We start from the raw sequence: 20,769 nt of genomic DNA, 5'->3' as shown, positions 1-20,769 counted from the left end.
AAATTTACAAAATTGTGTTTTTTCTTCAATTTTTGTCGCACAATGATTTTTTTTTCTGTTTTTTTGTAGATTTTTGGGAAAAATGACTGATGTCATTACAAAGTACAATTGGTGGCACAAAAAATAAGCCATCATACGAATTTCTAGGTGCAAAATTGAAAGAGTTATGATTTTTTAATGGTAAGGAGGAAAAAATTAAAATGCAAAAACGGAAAAAACCCTGGTCCTTAAGGGGTTAAAGGGGTACTCCACTGGATAAAATTAGTTTTTTATCAGCTGGTGCCAGAAAATTAAACAAATTTGTAAATTACTTCTACTTAAAAATCTGAATCCTTCCAGTACTTATCAGCTACTGTTTGCTCCACAGGACGTTCTTTACTTTTTGAATTTCCTTTCTGTCTGACCACAGTGCTCACTGCTTTCACCTCTGTCCATTTTAACTTCCTGTGAAGCATATAGCAGCTGATAAGTACTGGAAGGATAAAGATTTTTTAAGTAGAAGTAATTTACAAATCTATTCACATTCTGGCACCAGTTGATAAAAATAAAAAAAATGTTTTCCAGTGAAGTACCCCTTTAACTAATCCAGTTCTACCTGCCAAAGTGAGTGGTAATTTATTCCAAATCTTGAATTTCTCTTCTACCTAACTAATATTCAGTGTCACATAATCCTTTGCTACCGCTGTTATTTTCACTCCCAGATAATCAATCCCTTCTCGTTCTCCTACCACCTTTAACTCACCCACACTATCCCCTATAGTGGCCCCCAATGGTAGTAATGAAGACTTTGACCAATTAACACTCAATCCCGAATAAGTACCTAATTCTTTAACTAAACTAATTAATTCAGGTATTTTACTGTTTACCTGCATACATTAGAATTTTTTCTTCACTCCTTTTAATCCAAAACCTTCAATTGAGTCCACCTCTCTTATTTTACAGGCCAATGGTTCCAAAATATTGCAAATAATAATGGCAAGAGGGGGCAAAAATATATCTATATATAACTTTAATATAGTTTTTTCTCTTTGTTTTTTTTGTTTTTTGGGTGTTTTTGTGCCATGGTCTATAGTTTATATTGGTATCATTTATGTTGAGATGGCATTTTTGTTTTATCACTTTCTATGATTTTTTTTCTTTGATATATCATGTGACCCAAAATCTAAAATTCTGGCATTTGGTATTTCACATTTTTTTGTAAAAAAATTGGGAAATGGGGGTGCTTTAAATTTTTTTAAGGGAAAGTTTTTTTTTTAGGGGACTACTATAAGCAATCATTGGGTTATATTGATTAATGCTATGCTATTGCTGATTTCATGCATTGTAAAGCCATGTCTAGCATTTTTCCAGGAGAGGGAGCTTGCCCCTTCCCACTTCCACCCATGACTGTTTGCTCAGTGAGACTATACAAGTCTTTGTCAGAAGAAGTTATGAGAGGTTTAGGGGACCTAGATAACAAAAATGAGAAACACTACACTGCAAACACAACACTGCAAACAAAGAGGCAGAACTAGATGGTTTTATGTCCCTTTTCACCTATGTATACATTTTAAAACAAAAAAAAACTATACCTTGCAAGGGCATTTATATATCACTTGTTTCTTAAATGGAACTACCTTTTCTGGATGTTGCATTGCATACCATCCCCTTGGGTATCTGGCAATGCTGTCCATATACTTTTCTGCTTTTGCCCAGTCTTCATGCCACTTTTCAACTCGATACTGAGGCTCACATCTAGTGAGTCTGTCCCCAATAGTTTGGTTCTCTTTGAATACTTTCAGCAATTCTTGTTCTCTTTTTTCTTTATTTAAACTGGAAACAAGAAATGTTAAGAAATGATTTACTTTAATTTATGTAGACAAAACAGAAATGGAAATCCAATGGGATTCATCATATTCCTCACAGATTCCTTAAAAATACCCATGACACTAGTGTGTACAGAGTTTATCCTAACAGTATGTAGAAAATGCATTTGAAAAGTTTTAAGACCCTTATACTTTAATCACATTCTGTCACCTTGTGCTGAATTTTTTTTTTAAATCAATTTTTTTCCCTATCAATCTACACTAGACCCCGTAATGGCAAAGTAAAAACAGACTGTTAGAAATGTTAAAGAGTAGATCCCACCATCCTTTTTTTTTTCCTGTCCCTGCTTATTGCCCATCTATCCCTAACCCCCTCCCTGCCTCAATGGCCGCGGCACTACCCCGAACCTTGCTCTCTCCCCCCTGTTGAAAACAATAGTTTTGTTAGGGCCGCGGCACTACCCCGCAGAAGCCATACCCGAGTGCAGAGCAGCAGCAGTGCTGCGTATATGCCCGGAGGCGGGGCCGGCGCGTGAGGCCAGGGAGGCAGGGAGCGAGCGCAGTCTGAATTAATTAGGACCAATTGCCCGGCCGGCATCGGTCAGAATTCAAGCGTGACGTCACGCCAGCCTGCAGCCGGCCACTAGGAGGGAGACCCCTTGTGGCCGATTTTCAAAATTAAAATAAACTATTTTAATGAAAAAAAAATAATGGATTTATATTAGAGATATGTTGTAGTACATAAGTACTACAACATATAAAAAAAAAATAATAAGTTTGGTGACAGTTAAAGCAACTTCACACTACTTGGGTATGATACCACAAGGTTTGTACACCTGGATTTGGGGCCAGTGTCCCTAAGCATCCAGACATGATGCTTAGAATTAAGAATAAATATTGGTTTCATCAGACCAGATAATCATATTCCTCAGTCTGAGAGTCCTTTGAGTGCTTTTTCACAAACTCCAGGCATATTTCATGTGTCTTTTACTGAGGATAGGCTTCTTTCTAGCCATAAAGGCCAGATTGGTGGGGTGCTGCTGTGATAATTGACTTTCTGGAAATATCTGTCATCTGCACACAGAGGCTCTCATTTACTAACATGATTCCGACTCTTTTTGAGTCTGAATCTGAATCATTAACACATTTTTTTATGAGTCTTTTCAACACTTTATTTCCCCCTATCGTTTCAGTAATGATGGTGATTAAAAAAAAAAAAGAATGTATTGAATGAATAAATATATTTTTTTTTCTATGTGTCTCCCTCCTTCCTCAGGTCTGAATTACAGTGTGTAGATACAGTACTTTATATATACATATTTCCATGAATACATTAACCCATTAAACATTTGAAGTTTGCCGGGTCTGAATGCCTTTTGAGGCTGAGTATGACGTCAGCCTCCAGGGTCTATTGGTGGTGTATAGGAATGAATGGGCTTGATCTATAACATTATGATTTTTTGCCCATTTAAATCAATGGGCCCATTGTGGTCTATGGAGATCTTGTGGCAAACGGGGTAATGTGGATGGGAGACCCTAGAGTGGGTTCAATTCCTGGGTTGATATACAGTGTTGGGATTATACTTTAATTAGGATAAATATATATGGGTCAATTGATAGTTAAAAAGTGTTTGAACCATGGGAACTAGGTCAATTGGATACCATAAATGGGCAACTAGGTTAATTGAAACAGTGGGTAATGTGTGGTATCCAATTGACCTAGGAGGAGATTTATCAAAACCTGTGCAAAGGAAAAGTTGCCCATTTGCCCATAGCAACCAATCAGATTGCTTATTTCATTTTGTAGAGGCCTTGTTTAAAATGAAAGAAGCGAGCCGATTTGTTGCTATTGGCAACTGGGCAACTTTTCCTCTGGACAGGTTTTGATAAATCGCCCCCCTCCCCCCCCCCCCCCCCCCCCCTAGGTCCCACAGTTCAAAAAATCATGTCTCCTCTAATTAAAGTATAATCCTAACACTATATATCAACACGGGAATCCCAGGGTCCAGGGTCTACTCCAGGGTCTCCCACCCATGTTACTACCCGGACCCTGCTGTTTAGCTTTCTACCCCATTTGCCACCAGATCTCCAAAGACCACAATGGGCCCATTGATTTAAATGGGCAAAAAAAATCACAATGTTATAGATCTAGCCCATTCATTCCTATACACCACCAATAGACCCTGGAGGCTGACGTCATACTCAGCCTCCAATGGCATTCAGACCCGGCAAACTTCAAATGTTTAATGGGTTAATGTATTCATGGAAATATGTATATATAAAGTACTGTCTCCACACACTGTAACTCGGACCTGAGGAAGGAGGGAGCCCCTCAGAAACACGTAGTCCTACCATGTATTGCCACTTTTTATGATTTTCAATAAAAAGCAATTACGAATCTATACCCGGTGTAGCGTTCCAGTGCCAAAGTCGGATATTCACTGGAAGGTCAAGGAAACCCCTGCTGGGATTCCCACCTCCCACATCTATACTTCTGTAGAAGAAACCCTGCGACAGAAATAAAACTGCCTGCGACCGAATTTACAGTGCGGCAGAAAACCCTGTGACAGAAATTACCGTGCGACAGAAAACCCTGCGACAGAAATTACCGTGCAACAGAACCATGCGACAGAAATTACCGTGCGACAGAATTTTTCCCTGCGACTAAAAATATTGGGAAAAGTGCGACAGATTAGTAAATACCAAGTGAAAAAAAGGTTGAAAACACAAAAGAGAAAGACAAACCGACACTCCACTCTTAGTAAATGAGGGCCAGATTCTTTGTAGCTCGGCCACATTAACTATGGTTCTTGGTCACATCTCTTACCAAGGCACTTCTCACTGATTACTTAGTTTAGTGGGGCGGACAGCTCTAGTAAGAGTCCTGGTTGCTCCATTTAGGAATTATGGAGGCAACTGAATTTACCAAAGTTGACTCAAATCAAGATGTAGAAAGATCTCAAAGATGATCAAGAGAATGGGAGGCCCCAAGTGCTAATTTCAAGTGTCAAGGATGTGAAGGAATGTCAATACTAGATTTTAGTTTTTCCTTATTAATACATTTAAAATTTCTAAAATTCAGTTTTCACATTATCATTATGGGGTACTGAGTACAGAATGATAGGGTAAAACTTGATTTTGTTTTCAATTTTAGCACAATTTCCCTTGTTAATAGGGTTTATCCCTACATGGTCTTACTCTGGCAACACTGATTGGCAGTGTCATTAAATGTAGGGGCACACTCCCAATTGGTAACCCCTAGTTGTTAATTTGTTCATACATTTTCAGTAGGAATAAAAGTACAACAGCACAGTGCAGACCAAAAAATAGTTCCAGAATTATAACATTATTGGGAATATAGTTATTTGCTAAAACGGATATGTCAGGACTGTTGACAGGTTCTCTTTCACAGTAGTCATTTATAAAATTCCATGTAAATGCTCTATTATATAAATAAACAGATCTCCTAACAAACATTAAAGTGGTATTTCAGAGGAAAAAATATACTTTTTAATCAACTGGTGCCAGAATGTAATACAGATATGTAGTTTACTTCTACTTAAAGGACATCTGCAGCGTGATTAACACTTATCCCCCATCCACAGGATAGGGGATAAGTGTTTGATCGCGGGGGGGGTCCAACCGCTGGGACCCCCTGTGATTTCCTGTACGGGGCCGCGGCTGTCCCGTGCAGGGGGGCGTGCAAGCCGCAGCATGACGTTGCAGCTGGCACGCCTCCTCCATACATCTCTATGGGAGAGGCGGGGAGGCAGCGTTCGTGCCTCCCCGTCTCCCCCATAGAACTGTATGGGGACGGGGAGGAGACGGGGCGTCACCGTCGACCTCTAGGTCGACACTACGTCACCATGAGCGCTAATGGCGACGCCCCATTAGGGAGATCGAGGGGGGTCCCAGCGGTCGGACCCCCCGCAATCAAACACTTATCCCCTATCCTGTGGATAGGGGATAAGTGTCATACTGCTGCAGTTGTCCTTTAAAAGAAAAAAAAAAAAAAAAACTTAAACCTTCCAGTACTTCCAGTCAGCTGCTGTATGCCCTAAATTAAGTCATGTTGTTCTTTACAATCTGACACAGTGCTCTATGCTGCTACATCTGTCCATGTCAGGAACTATCCAGAGCAGAAGAACATATAGGGAGATTTATCAAGGGATTTAAGCAGCTTTTTTTTTGCTTACAAAAGTAACAAAAAGTCCTGCGTGCGCCCATGCAATTTTTTGTGCAACTTTTGTGGGTAAGCAAAAAATACCAATCTGCCCTACCTGAGCAATTTTCAGTTTTTATTTTGCAGTGGTCCTGAATTTATCATTGTGGAAGTCGCACTTAAGCAAATAAAAAGTCACAAGTGTAGCTGTAGTCATGCATCACAGGCGGGAAATGTGCAGGTGGGTTACAATAATTGTACTAACCTAGTTTCCTTCTCACTTCAGATCTGTGTACCCTGTGGACTACGACGATAACCAATGTTTTTTTTTTGTCTGTTTAATGTTAATAAAATGGTTAACTAAGGCTTGTGAGGGAGTGTTTTTTGGAATAAAAGTTTTTTAAACATTTTTTTTAATTTACTTTACAGGCTTAGTAGTGGAAGCCGTCTTATAGACAGAATCCATTACCTAGCCAGGGCTTAGCGTTAGCACCAAAAACAGCTAGCGCTAACCCCTGATTATTACCCCGGTACCCACCACCACAGGGGTGCTGGAGAGAGCCACTACAAACAGGCCCAGAGCATCAAATATGGTGCTCCTGGGCCTAGGCGGTAACAGGCTGGCATTATTTAGGCTGGGAAGGGCCAGTAACAATGGTCCTTGCCTACCCTGGTAATGTCAGGCTATTGCTGCTTGGTTGGTATCTGGCTGAGAATGAAAATACAGGGAACCCTATAAGTTTTTTTTCATAAATAATTAAATAAGATGTCTAGGGGCGGAGTACCCCTTAAAGTAGAGCTGTACTTTAAAGAAGAGGTTGTAAAGCAAGTAAAAGTAGTGACAAGCAGATCCAGTTTATTCCAAATGGTTTAAAGGGGTACTCCGCCCCTAGACATCTTATCCCCTATCCAAGGATAGGGGATAAGATGTCTGATCACAGCGGTCCCGCTGCTGGGGTCCCCCACAATCTCTCCTGCAGCCCCTCTAGTCATCAGCTCTCCAGAGCTACATTTGGTCCGTGGCTGATAACTCACGATACAGGGACCGGAGGTCCGTGATGTCATGGCTTTGCCCCCTCGTGACATCACGCCCCGCCCCTTAATGCAAGTCTATGGGAGGGGGTGTGACTGTTACCACGCCCCCTCCCATAGACTTGCATTAAGGGGCAGGGCATGACATCACGAGGGGCGGAGCCATGACATCACAAACCACCAGCCCCTGTCATCAGCCACAGAGCACAGAGCTGATGACTCGGGGGGCTGCAGGAGAGATCGCGGGGGTCCCCAGCAGCGGGACCCCTGCGATCAGACATCTTATCCCCTATCCTTGGATAGGGGATAAGATGTCTAGGGATGGAGTACCCTTTAAAACATCAATACTGAGAGTTCCAGACCAGGACAGATGTGGAAGCAGGATGCACCATGATATTGAAAAAGAACAACATGACTTCCTCTGGGGCATATAGTAGCTCATAAGTACCGGAAGGCTTGCTTTTTATAAATAGAAGTACTTTACAAATCTGTCAGACTTTCTGGCACCAACTGATTGAAAATAAAATCTCTAGACTTCCCCTGTAATTTTTGTATAAGCACCTCTAATTTTAGAACAACATAATAAATGTATTGTATACTCTCTGAAGGCAAGCTATATATTTTTTTAATGTACTTCTCACCTTTTAGCTTCATAATTATTTTTGTTGTCAACCCTTCCTTTTGTTCTCATAATAGCTGACATTTTCTCTAGCAACAAATGGTTGTCCCTTTCAATGACTGATAGTCGTTCCTCTTCAAGCTGAAGGCAAAATAAGTAATTAAAAAGAAAAAATGATGTACTGGCCCATGACATTTTATATAAATGTGAAATAATTAATATATAAGATTAAAAAGGCATTGCAGGGATGAAAAGTGACATGTCCCTCATAAAAACGGAGTGAAACTCCAACGCGTTTTGAGCATAAGCTCTTAGTCATGGCTTATGCTCGAAACGTGTCGGCGTTTCACTCCATTTTTATGAGTGACATATAACTTTTCATCCCTACAATGCCTTTTTAATACCATCTTGGATGTATTAAACGTTAAGTTTTATCTGGATCATCGGGAGCTGGATAGTTTCTTCCATTGCCTGCCTTCAACGGGGAAAAGCGGTTCCCTGCACCCGTGCTTCCGAACATATATCTACTAGTGCTCGGCTGTTTATAATCAAGTCGGTGAGCTGATCTATCTTTTCTTTTCATATCTGTTACTGTAAAAGTTTAACATATTTGTTGCTATGTGTGTAATAAAAAAAGGCTTTGCATAGCAAAAAAACATCTAGGTAACAATCCTCTGTGTTTGGAATTTTTTGTTTATTTTAGGAGATAAATATTGAGCTGAGGACTAAAGAAGATGTAACATGCAACATTTTTAATAGACAAGTTTTTTTTTTACTTATATTAGTCTCTCTATATTAGTCTCTCTAGTCAGTATTTCTCATAGTACCACTAGTTATAAAAATTTAATAGAATGTAATTTAAAGTTACCTTCAATTTTTTCAGTTTTAGGTTGAGATGTACATATGTTTGTGGACTATTTGTATCCACCATTGGTTTTGCTGACTGCACCTGTAAAGTACAATTGTACATCATTATCATTTACCGCTATTATGTAATAAGCAGTGTGAAATGTAAAACACACATGTAGGAAACAAAAATCCTTGGACTTTTCAGGTTTACTGGTCAATTAGAACAAATAAATAGTGGTCATTGCATCAGCAATATTTGAACCGTAAGGCCTTGTTCACATAGTACAAATTGGGGTACATTTATTCAAGTTTTTTCCTATATGTTTGCTGTTTGTTTTGACAATGAAACTTAATACATTTCACCAAATCTGCATTGAGTGAACAAGACTTTACTCCATTCAGAACAAGTATATCCAGGCACTACTTCAGTTAATTCCTTTATCTTAAAGAAAACTGTCAGCCTGTTCATCCATACTAAACCCAATAGACTGGGTTATAGTGTGGATGAAAAGGATTCTAATGAGGGATCACTTACTTATTTTGGTCCACTGGCTGCCGAGATATTTGCCTATAAAGTTCCGGTATTTCATCCATGACTAGCGCATTAAAGGAAAACTGTCAGCTTTCTTTCCCCGCCGCACTAACCAGCTGTACTGGCTGGTAGTGCAGGGGACGCTTATCAGTTTAATGCTTACCGTGCCCAGATTCGCCACAACGTTCTGCCTTAATCTTCTATTTTCAGTATATTCAAATGAGGTGCTAACTGGCACTTTGATGTCAGTGCTGGGCCGCAGCGCCATCCAGCTCATCAATCTTCCTCCCCTCTCTTCATTACAGAGCGGGGAGAAGAGGGAGAGGCAGTGGGAGGGGAGGAATATTGATGAGCTGGGCGGCACTGCGGCATCAGACTGCTAGTTAGCACCTCATTTGAATATATCAAAAATAGAAGATTACACTCGAACGGCGCGGCGGATCCCGGCACGGTAAGGATCAAACTGATCAGCATCCCCCGCACTACCAGCCAGTACCTCTGGTTAGTGTGGGGAAAGAAAGCTGACAGTTTTCCTTTAAAGGGTAGCTCCCACCATCCTATTTTTTTTTTTTTTGCTAGCCCGTTCCCCCCCCCCCGCTACGGCACTAGCCCCGCATACCTCATTACACTTGCAGTTACTGCAGAGTCCGGCAGCTGGCGTGCAGGGACAGCGGCGGCAACGAGGCGGCGGCGGCGATGTGCGGGAGGAGTGGCCTCCCAGTCAGTGGCCGGGGAGCCAATGCGCTCGCTTCCGCCTGTCTGATTGACAGGCAGGGAGCGAGTGCAGCCTAACTGAAAAAGGACTGATTGTCACTCCAAAATCAGTCCTTTTTCAGTGGCCGGTTTTTAAATGTAAATTAAACCTTTTTAATGGAAAAAAAATAATAAAAGTATATTAGAGATATGTTGTAGTACATAAGTACTACAACATATCAAAAAATAAAGTTGGTGACAGTGCCCATTAAAAGGCTTTGCCCCACATACTGCCCACCTCTGCCTCTTGTGCATGTCGGACAGGGAAACGGAGCAAGATTGGTTCCCCTGTCCGGCACCCATGCGGCGTGTTTCACTGTCCTATGCCCAACATGAGACACCGGATCAATGTGAACTGTCCCAATCGCATGAATGGGATCAGTTCTGCAATCAGTTTCCCTCCAGTCTGGGCCGAAGGGAAACACTGCTGGATGACTGAAGTATGTGAAGAGGGCCTTAAAATTTTTTTTTTCAAGTTTTGTATCTTATAAAAGGATAAACGACGATGTATGTACAGCCGCTATTCTGAATTATTTTCTTTTCTTGGGGACATCTGCCATGTATTGATGGTGGATGTAAGAGGGGGACATTATGATATAGGCTCAATATTAAAAGTTCACAACACACCTCTTATCCTATTTATTATTTAAATAAATCTAATCAATAATAAAAAATAAACATAATTGGTATTATGGCATTTGGAAATGTCTGAAGTATTAAATATGATGTTATTCCCAATGCACGAATTACTGTTTTTTGATCAACTCACCTCCCAAAAAATTTTATGTACCCAAAAATTATATCTTAAAAACTACAGCTCACAAAAAAATAGTTGTCACACAACATTGTAATCGTAAAATAAAAAAGTTAAAGAAGCACTTTCATGAACATCATGAAAATGGAACACAAATGTTTAAATATAGATAAGTATTTATTAAATGATTTGCATAAATTACCTGTACATATGCTATAGTGAATTATGTGCTGGTTTTGATATAATCCTTTTACAGTTTATATATACTTTTCAGCTCAGTGTACCTGTTAACACTGTAATTTTATGCTTTGCATAACCAAACAAAGCCTAATCCCCACTGCTCATTTGTTCAGTGAAAATTGTATGTTAGACAATACTTAACTTGCAACTCTGCTTTATTTGCACAAACTACTACATTTGTTTACTGTTGTAGTGTTGTTAAGCAACATTGTATTCAATTACATGTGCTGGCTGCTAAGAAGAGTAGACTATAGGCTTATATAGGAAACAGAACTACTTTTTATTACGGTTTATGAGTTTTGTCATAAAAATAAATAAATAAATAAAAAAACAAAATCTCCAGTGAATTGTTCTCTGTTAAATGAGGTACCCGGGCTTAAAAAAAAATAAAAATGAATAAGTGGCTTACTTCCAGAAACAGCACCACTCTGAGCCAAGTTGTTATGCCACACTTAAAGGGGTACTCCGCTCTAAACATCTTATTCCCTATCCAAAGGATAGGGGATAAGATGTTAGATCGCAGGGGGTCCCGCCGCTTGGGACCCCCGTAATCTTCGGGCGGCATCGGGAACATGGGAGCTTGCAGCTTCCGCATTCGTGATGTCACACCACGCCCTCTCCATTCATGTCTATGGGAGAGGGCGTGACAGCTGGCATGCTTCCTCCCATAGATGTGAATAGAGGGGCAGTGGTGGCTGGCATTGCCAGTCATTGGGCACGGAGTGGAGTTTTCTCCATGCACCAAATGTCAGGGGTGCTGCAGCAGAGATCACGGGGGTCCCCAGCGGTGGGACCCCCATGATCTAACATGTTATTACCAACTGTATCCTTTAAATAGGGGATAAGATGTTTTCAGGACCTAACCCCTTAAAGGGGTATTTCAGGAAAAAACTGGCTCCAGAAAGTTAAACTAATTTGTAAATTACTTCTATTAAAAAATCTTAATCCTTTCAGTACTTATAAGCTTCTGAAGTTAAGGTTGTTCTTTTCTGTCTAAGTCCTCTCTGATGACACCTGTCTCGGGAAACGCCCAGTTTAGAAGCAAATCCCCATAGCAAACCTCTTCTAAACTGGGCGTTTCCCGAGACAGGTGTCATCAGAGAGGACTTAGACAGAAAAGAACAACCTTAACTTCAGAAGCTCATAAGTACTGAAAGGATTAAGATGTTTTAATAGAAGTAATTTACAAATCTGTTTAACTTTCTGGAGCCAGTTGATGTATATAAAAAAGTTTTTTCCTGGAATACCCCTTTAACCCCTTAAGGACTCAGCCCATTTTGGCCTTAAGGACTCAGACAATTTAATTTTTACGTTTTCATTTTTTCCTCCTCGCCTTCTAAAAATCATAACTCTTTTATATTTTCATCCACAGACTAGTATGAGGGCTTGTTTTTTGCACGACCAGTTGTCCTTTGTAATGACATCACTCATTATATCATAAAATGTATGGCGCAACCAAAAAACACTATTTTTGTGGGGAAATTAAAACGAAAAACGCAATTTTGCTAATTTTGGAAGGTTTTGTTTTCACGCCGTACAATTTATGGTAAAAATGACATGTGTTCTTTATTCTGAGGGTCAATACGATTAAAATGATACCCATTATTATATACTTTTATATTATTATTGCGCTTAAAAAAAATCACAAACTTTTTAACCAAATTAGTACGTTTATAATCCCTTTATTTTGATGACCTCTAACTTTTTTATTTTTCCGTATAAGTGGCGGTATGGGGGCTCATTTTTTGCGCCATGATCTGTACTTTTTTTTGATACCACATTTGCATATAAAAACTTTTAATACATTTTTTATAATTTTTTTTTAATAAAATGTATTAAAAAAGTAGGAATTTTGGACTTTTTTAATTTTTTTTCGTTCACGCCGTTCACCGTATGGGATCATTAACATTTTATTTTAATAGTTCGGACATTTACGCACGCGGCGATACCAAATATGTCTATAAAAAATGTTTTTTACGCTTTTTGGGGGTAAAATAGGAAAAAACGGACGTTTAACTTTTTTATTGGGGGAGGGGATTTTTCACTTTTTTTTTACTTTTACATTTTTTTACATTTTTTTTTACACTTGAATAGTCCCCATAGGGGACTATTCATAGCAATACCATGATTGCTAATACTGATCTGTTCTATGTATAGGACATAGAACAGATCAGTATTATCGGTCATCTCCTGCTCTGGTCTGCTCGATCACAGACCAGAGCAGGAGACGCCGGGAGCCGCACGGAGGAAGGAGAGGGGACCTCCGTGCAGCGTTATGAATGATCGGATCCCCGCAGCAGCGCTGCGGGCGATCCGATCGTTCATTTAAATGGCGAACTGCCGCAGATGCCGGGATCTGTATTGATCCTGGCACCTGAGGGGTTAATGGCGGACGCCCGCGAGATCGCGGGCGTCGGCCATTGCTGGCGGGTCCCTGGCTGCGATCAGCAGCCGGGATCAGCCGCGCATGACACGGGCATCGCTCCGATGCCCGCGGTTATGCTTAGGATGTAAATGTACGTCCTGGTGCGTTAAGTACCACCTCACCAGGACGTACATTTACGTCCTGCGTCCTTAAGGGGTTAAGGACCCAGCCAATTTTCACTGTAGGACCTGGCCATTTTTTGCACATCTGACCACTTTCACTTTAAGCATTAATAACTATCGGATGCTTTTACCTTTCATTCTGATTCCGAGATAGTTTTTTCGTGACATATTCTACTTTATGTTAGTGGTAAAATTTCGTCGATACTTGCATCATTTCTTGGTGAAAAATTCCAAAATTTTATGAAAATTTTTAAAAATGTTGCATTTTTTTTTTACTTTGAAGCTCTCTGCTTATAAGGAAAATGAATATTCCAAATAAATTATATACTGATTCACATATACAATATGTCTACTTTATGTTTGCATCATAATGTTGACATGTTTTTACTTTTGGAAGACACCAGAGGGCTTCAAAGTATAGCAGCAATTTTCCAATTTTTCACAAAATTTTAAAAATCGAAATTTTTCAGGGACCAGTTCAGTTTTGAAGTGGATTTGAAGGACCTTCATATTAGAACTACCCCACAAAATACCCCATTATAAAAACTGCACCCCTGAAAGTATTCAAAATGACAGTCAAAAGGTTTGTTAACCCTTTAGGTGTTTCACAGGAATAGCAGCAAATTGAAGGAGAAAATTAAAAATCTTCATTTTTTACACTCGCATGTTCTTGTAGACCCAGTTATTGAATTTTTACAAGGGGTAAAAGAAGAGAAATCTTTCTAAAATATGTAACCCAATTTCTCTTGAGTAAGGAAATACCTCATATGTGTATGTCAAGTGTTCGGCGGGCGCAGTAGAGGACCCAGAAGGGAAGGAGCGACAGTGGAATTTTGTAGAGTGAGTTTTTCTGAAATGGTTTTTGGGGGGCATGTCACATTTAGGAAGCCCCTATGGTGCCAGAACAGCAAAAAAAAAAAAAAAAACACATGTCATACTATTTTGGAAACTACACCCCTCAAGGCACATAACAAGGGGTCCAGTGAGCCTTAACACCCCACAGGTGTTTGACGACTTTTCGTTAAAGTTGGATGTGTAAATGATTTCTTTTTTTTTTCACTAAAATGCTAGTTTTCCCTCAAATTAAATTTTTTTTTACAAGGGATAATAGGACAAAATGCCCCCCAAAATGTATACTCTTCTGAGTATGGAAATACCCCATGTGTGGACGTCAAGTGCTCTGCTGGCGCACTACAATGCTCAGAAGAGAAGGAGCGACATTGAGCTTTTGGGAAAAAATTTTTTGGAATGGAAGTAAGGGGCCATGTGCGTTTACAAAGCCCCCCGTGGTGCCAGAACAGTGGACCCCCCCCCCCCCACATGTGACCCCATTTTGGAAACTACACCCCTCACAGAATTTAATAAGGGGTGCCGTGAGTATTTACACCCCACTGGCGTTTGACAGATCTTTGGAACAGTGGGCTGTGCAAATGAAAAATTTGCGTAAATGCTCACTGTACCCCTTATTACATTCCATGAGGGGTGTAGTTTCCAAAATGGGGTAACATGTGGGTATTTCTTTTTTCCGTTTATGGCAGAACCGCTGTAAAATCAGCCACCCCTGTGCAAATCACCAATTTAGGCCTCAAATGTACATAGTGCGCTCTCACTCCTGAGCCTTGCTGTGCACCCGCAGAGCATTTTACGCCCACATATGGGGTATTCATGAGAAATTGTGTTACAAATTTTGGGGGTCTTTTTTTCCTTTTAATGCTTGTTAAAATAAAAAGTATGGGGCAACACCAGCATGTTAGTGTCATTTTTTTTTTTTTTTTTTACACAGGCTGGTCTAGCCCCCAACTTTTCCTTTTCATAAGGGGTAAAAGGAGAAAAAGCCCCCAAAATTTGTAGTGAAATTTCTCCCGAGTACGCAAATGCCCCATATGTGGCCCTAAACTGTTTCCTTTAAATACGACAGGGCTCTGAAGTGAGAGAGCGCCATGCGCATTTGAGGACTAAATTAGGGATTGCATAGGGGTGGACATAGGGCTATTCTATGCCAGTGATTCCCAAACAGGGTGCCTCCAGCTGTTGCTAAATTCCCAGCATACCTGGACAGTCAGTGGCTGTCCGGAAATGCTGGGAGTTGTTGTTTTGCAACAGCTGGAGGCTCCGTTTTGGAAACACTGCCATACAATACGTTTTTAATTTTTATTGGGGGGGGGGACAGTGTAAGGGGTGTATATGTAGTGTTTTACTCTTTATTATGTGTTAGTGTAGTGTAGTGTTTTTAGGGTACATTCGCACTGGCGTGTTACGGTGAGTTTCCCGCTAGGAGTTTGCGCTGCAGAGAAAAATTTGCCGCACCCCAAACTTAAAGCAGGAAACTTACTGTAAACCTGCCCGTGTGAATGTACCCTGTACGTTCACATGGGGGGGGGGGGGGCAAACCTCCAGCTGTTTCAAAACTACAACTCCCAGCATGTACTGACAGACCGTGCATGCTGGGAGTTGTACTTTTGCAACAGCTGGAGGCACACTGGTTGGAAAACCTTCAGTTAGGTTCTGTTACCTAACTCAGTATTTTCCAACCAGTGTGCCTCCAGCTGTTGCAAAACTACAACTCCCAGCATGTACTGATCACCGAAGGGCATGCTGGGAGATGCAGTTATGCAACAGCTGGAGGTACTTAACTACAACTCCCAGCATGCTGAGACAGCTGTTTGGGCTTGCAGGGATTTGCAGTTTTGCAACATCTGGAGGGCTACAGTTTTAGAGAACACTGCAAAGTGATCTCCAAACTGTGGTCCTCCAGCTGTTGCAAAACTACAAATCCCAGCATGCCTAGACAGCAAACAACTGTTTGGGCATGCTAGGAGTTGTAGTTTTGCAAGATCTGGAGGGCTACAGTTAGAAACCACTGTATAGTGGTCTCTAACTGTAGCCCTCCAGCTGTTGCAAAACTACATATTCCAGCATGCCCAAACAGCTGTCTGGGCATGCTGGGAGTTGTAGTTTTGCAGCATCTGGAGGGATGCAAACTGTACCCTCCAGATGTTGCTAGGCAACTCACCGGCTTCCGTACGATCCAGCCGCACGACGTCGCCGCCCGCCGATCTCCGTCACCCGCAGCCTCTGTCACCCGCCCGGACGGGTAAGTGGATCTTCGGCGCCAGTCCCCATCATTTCCCTGTCCTGCCCCGCCTATTGTGGGTGTTCAGGATGGGGAAAACAAAAGTTAACCCCCCCGCCCCCGATCTGCTATTGGTGGTCGCGTCTAGACCACCAATAGCAGGGATAGGAGAGGTGGCACCACTGCCACCTCACTCCTATCCCTTCAGGGGGATCGTGGGTGTCTTAGACAACCGCGATCCCCTTATATTCCGGGTCACCATAGACCCGTAATGAGCCGTAATCGCGCATATCGCAAGTGTGAATTCACTTGCGATTTGCCGCGATCGCCGGGGGGGGGGGGGTTGGGTTATGTTATTAGTTATGTTTTTCTGTTCTTAAGGATAATACTTTAAGATTTGTGACTGTCATGACAAAGCCACAGTGTTTGTTAGCTAGCTTTCCTATGCCTATAAAAGTTGTATGATAACTCCCTTGGAATATGTAACATTATGTCAGCCATATTGTTTATCAGCCAAAGATGGATATAAAATCTTTTTAGTTAAACAGAATATTTAACAATTTATAAGAAGAAAACAATTCATGGACACCACTTTAGAGCTGAAAGTTGTATTTAGTTGCTAACTTTTCCGTCAGCAATCTTTTTTTCTGTACATATAAATGAGATGGAATAAAATAAAGTATGAGTCAACAAAACCATATAAAAAAAAATAAAAAAATGCCCTGCTGTGGTTTTCTAAGGACAGCAAAAGATAGAAAGTGAAGTTATTACATAAAGAGCATGCCAAGAAGCAAGTTTATTCAAACCAACGCTTTTTACTGTTGCTCAACACTAAGACAGAGCCGGGGGTGAAAGATGAACCATTATTAGCATCATAATACCTGTTTGTTTCCAGGGAAAGCCCTGTTGTTTTAATTTAGGATTTTAAATGGAAACCAGAACATAGTTAGGGACACACAACACAATGAGGATATGCTATATGTATATAAAATGTAACAAAGCACACAAAAAAATGACAATCTATATATATATATATAAAACTCAATGTGTGTGTGTGTGTGTGTGTGTGTGTGTGTATGTGTGTATGTATGTTCCAGCATCACGTCCAAACGGCTAAAGATATTAACATGACACTTGGCACACATGTTACTTATATGTCAACAACAAACATAGGATAGGTGATTTAACCCTCACTCACCCCCATATGCCAGGGGCGGGGTTTATGTTTAAAGTCCCATATAAGTCTATGGGAAATATATGTTACTGCATAGCTTCCAAACGGCTGGAGATATTTCAATAAAACTTGGTCACATGTTACTTGTATGTCCACTTAAAATATAGGACAGTTAATTTAACCCTTAACTACCCCCATTTGTGACGGTCAGGGTTTTTGTTTAAAGTCCCATGCAAATCAATGGGAAATGTATGTTCCCACATAACTTCCATACGGCTGGAGATATTTCTATAACTGGTACATGAAACTCAGGAGAAAATAAAGATAATTGGTTTTCTCAATCCATAGAATGATAAAGGTATCCCTTGGTGAAGGTAAATATTATATAGCAAAAAGTGAAAAATCACCAATAAGGTTTAGATATCAAATCTTAATTTATTTCACTGATAAAATCGTTATCAAAAAGTGTTAACTAATAATGGGAGGGGGGTGAGGGTACAGGTGAGTGCCTACACTCAGAGCCCTGCCTGATCTAGGGGGGGTACCTAAACTAAGTGTGGATAGGAATGGGAAACATAGAGACAATATATACAGATAAGTTAGCCTCTTCTACCAACGCGTTTCGCCTAATGTGGAGACATAGGCTCATCAGGGGACAAGAGGGCAACAAATATATACAGCGATGACAAAGTATTAGTACGTTGAAACATAGATGAGTTAACACTTAAGTACTAAACGATTGGCATAAAACAGATACAATCTGATAAGTAGAAGAAGATGGGAATTGGTCACAGTGGTCAGGGACAGTCAAACTAGGGTATATGTTGTCAGTGTCTAATTGTCAAGATAAAGATGCATAGAGACATTTAGAAATGGGATATAAAATACAGTACAGTATTAGACCTAAATGATGTATAATGGTGTCCTATACAAGTCAAGGTATTAATAAAGAGGTAATCTTCAGAGTATTTATATTCACTCCATGTACAAATCCATACTGCAAAAAACAAATTAGAGGACATGAGACATCCAATCTCAAAGAATATTTATAGAGATTCCAAATCGTATATCAATTTATCTTACCACAGGTGTGAATAAGTGGTAGATGCCATAATCAATAGAAAATGATGATAGATCAAGAAGGTAACGTTAGGTCTAGACAAAAAAGATAAATACAAAAAATTGTAGTGTCCAAATACAGTACAGAACCAAATAAATAGAAAACAAAGGGCCTATCACATACCCTGATGCGACAGCCTGTACATGTATGATATCCCATATAAGCCAGATTCAATTGGTTCCAAATCAAAATTGATAACTGTGAACCCAAAGAAACATCAATTGAAATTATCCATGTGCTTATAGTATAAATGTATACTGATGAAGTAATAAGATACACAGTAAGCCAGTTGTACTGACCTGTCCACAGCCACTAAATAGAGTCAGCGTGTGCATAAACAAGATGAGGCCATTTTAGCCTGAGATAGATCCCAGGTAGCTAAAGAGAGAAAATATGACGCCAGGTCAAAAAGAAAGAAACTGAATGAACAGTCTGTAAACAAGATGAATGAATAGTCTATGAGCAAGATGCATAAACTGACTGCTAAATACCTTGTCAGATGAGGATATGATGTATGCTACCGGAGATGGTGAGCGCCAGCACGCCGCTGGATATCGAAGCTCACCCGGCGTTTAAATAGAGCTCCCGGGCGTCTTTGATGATGCTGCTTCCGGTGTATGGAACGCAGCAAAGACGTCACATCCGGCGAATTGACCCGCACAGAAGGCGGAACTATTCGCAGCGCCACACAGATAGTGTGAAGCGCAACCGGAAGTATGCTGTGGTACAATGGACCGCAGACCCTGGCAGCTACCGGTGCCTGGAACGCAAAGCGACATCTCTTCCGGTCCCATGAACCGCAAGAGAGGAGCAATAGAAGTTAAAGAGAAACCACAATTGGTCAAGATGCTGACCTAGATTGACACCAGAGATGACACCAAAACATGTCATATCGCATCGAGTTACGATTAATTGGCCTGGCATACCAGTTCCAAAAAGAAATATATGGAAAGAAAATAAAGATAAATATAGATCAAGTACAGTAGGAACAAGGGAGCCTACCTGAAAAAACACATGGAACATTATAATCTGTCTGTTCGAGTACCACTGAGACCCAATGATATAGATGGCAAACAAATGATAAAAAATAGGGATAGGAGGGGGAGGGGGGAGGGGGGGGGGGATCAAAATGAACTGTCCCATGTCCTCTAAGGGTATCCACCAAGATTTTAAATGTATGATGCAAACGAAATTGCGTCATTAAGTCCAAAAGGGACAAAAGTCCGCAACTGGTAAATCCATTTTGTCTCCATTTGAAGAAGTTTTTTGTCTAGATCTCCACCCCTACTATCAAGTTGGACCGTAGTGACACTCTGGAAAGTTAGATTACAAGGGGAATCTGGGTGGAAGAGATGCATATGATTAGATAGGGTTTTATCCCTTTTATTTCTTATATCCCCTATATGCTCTAGAATACGTCGTCTAAATTGTCTACTAGTTTTTCCGACGTATCCCTTGGGGCAGGTGCAGGAGGCTAAATAAATGACACCCATTGTTTTGCAATTCGCATAATTGCGATTAGTGTAGACATGATCGTCAGTATAACGTTTAAAGGTTTTTGATACTTTTATGTAGTCACAGGCTTTACATCCCCCACATCTAAATGTGCCCTTGATTTTTGGGTTAAGCCACGTAGATTGTTTTGGAGTGGAGAGGTGACTATGTACTAGGAGGTCCTGTAGATTTTGAGACCTTCTATAAGTCACTATTGCTCTATCTTCAATTAGTTGTCCTACCAGGGGGTCACTTTTTAAAATTGGCCAATGACAATTGATGATTGATCTGATGTCTGACGCTGCTGCATCAAAGGTGGCAATTATGCGTGGGGCAGTCGTCTCATCAGGAATCCTGTCTTTGGATTTGAGAAGACTATTTCTGTCCTTTGTACAAGCATTTTGGTATGCTTGTTTAAGAACTCTGTCGGGATATCCTCGTTGTCTGAAACGTGACCTAAGGTCACTGGCCTCTAGTTTAAAGGCATTATCTGAAGAGCAATTTCGTCGAATACGATGGTATTGCCCCTTAGGTATACCCTTTTTTAAGGGGACTGGATGATGACTTTCCCACCTAAGTAGATTGTTGCCTGCAGTGGGTTTTCTGTATACTTTA

At 40.6% G+C, this 20,769-nt stretch overlaps 1 protein-coding gene and 1 long non-coding RNA gene across 4 annotated transcripts in view; both read right to left on the bottom strand.

The window, feature by feature from the left end:
- Window positions 1-20,769, bottom strand: part of CFAP97D2 (CFAP97 domain containing 2) — a 70,081-nt gene that overhangs the window by 5,943 nt on the left and 43,369 nt on the right. For 2 of the 3 annotated variants that reach the window (XM_056555990.1, XM_056555989.1), the window contains exons 2-4: window positions 8,487-8,567; window positions 7,641-7,759; window positions 1,572-1,812 (exon numbers count right to left, since the gene is read on the bottom strand). In XM_056555990.1, the coding sequence (XP_056411965.1) occupies window positions 1,572-1,812; window positions 7,641-7,759; window positions 8,487-8,567 (441 nt within the window). The remainder of the gene's footprint in view (window positions 1-1,571; window positions 1,813-7,640; window positions 7,760-8,486; window positions 8,568-20,769) is intronic. The other variant, XM_056555991.1, reaches the window with a different exon arrangement.
- Window positions 18,469-19,441, bottom strand: LOC130355621 (uncharacterized). The gene is made up of 4 exons (XR_008888598.1): window positions 19,152-19,441; window positions 18,960-19,038; window positions 18,784-18,858; window positions 18,469-18,695 (listed from the first exon to the last, which is right to left on the bottom strand). It is a non-coding gene; the product is annotated as an uncharacterized LOC130355621 (long non-coding RNA).

This window comes from Hyla sarda, chromosome 2, assembly GCF_029499605.1.
Source record: "Hyla sarda isolate aHylSar1 chromosome 2, aHylSar1.hap1, whole genome shotgun sequence".
Classification (NCBI taxonomy): Eukaryota; Metazoa; Chordata; class Amphibia; order Anura; family Hylidae; genus Hyla; species Hyla sarda.
The sequence above is the reverse complement of the archived record's forward strand: the minus strand, read 5'-3'. Positions and strand labels throughout refer to the sequence as shown.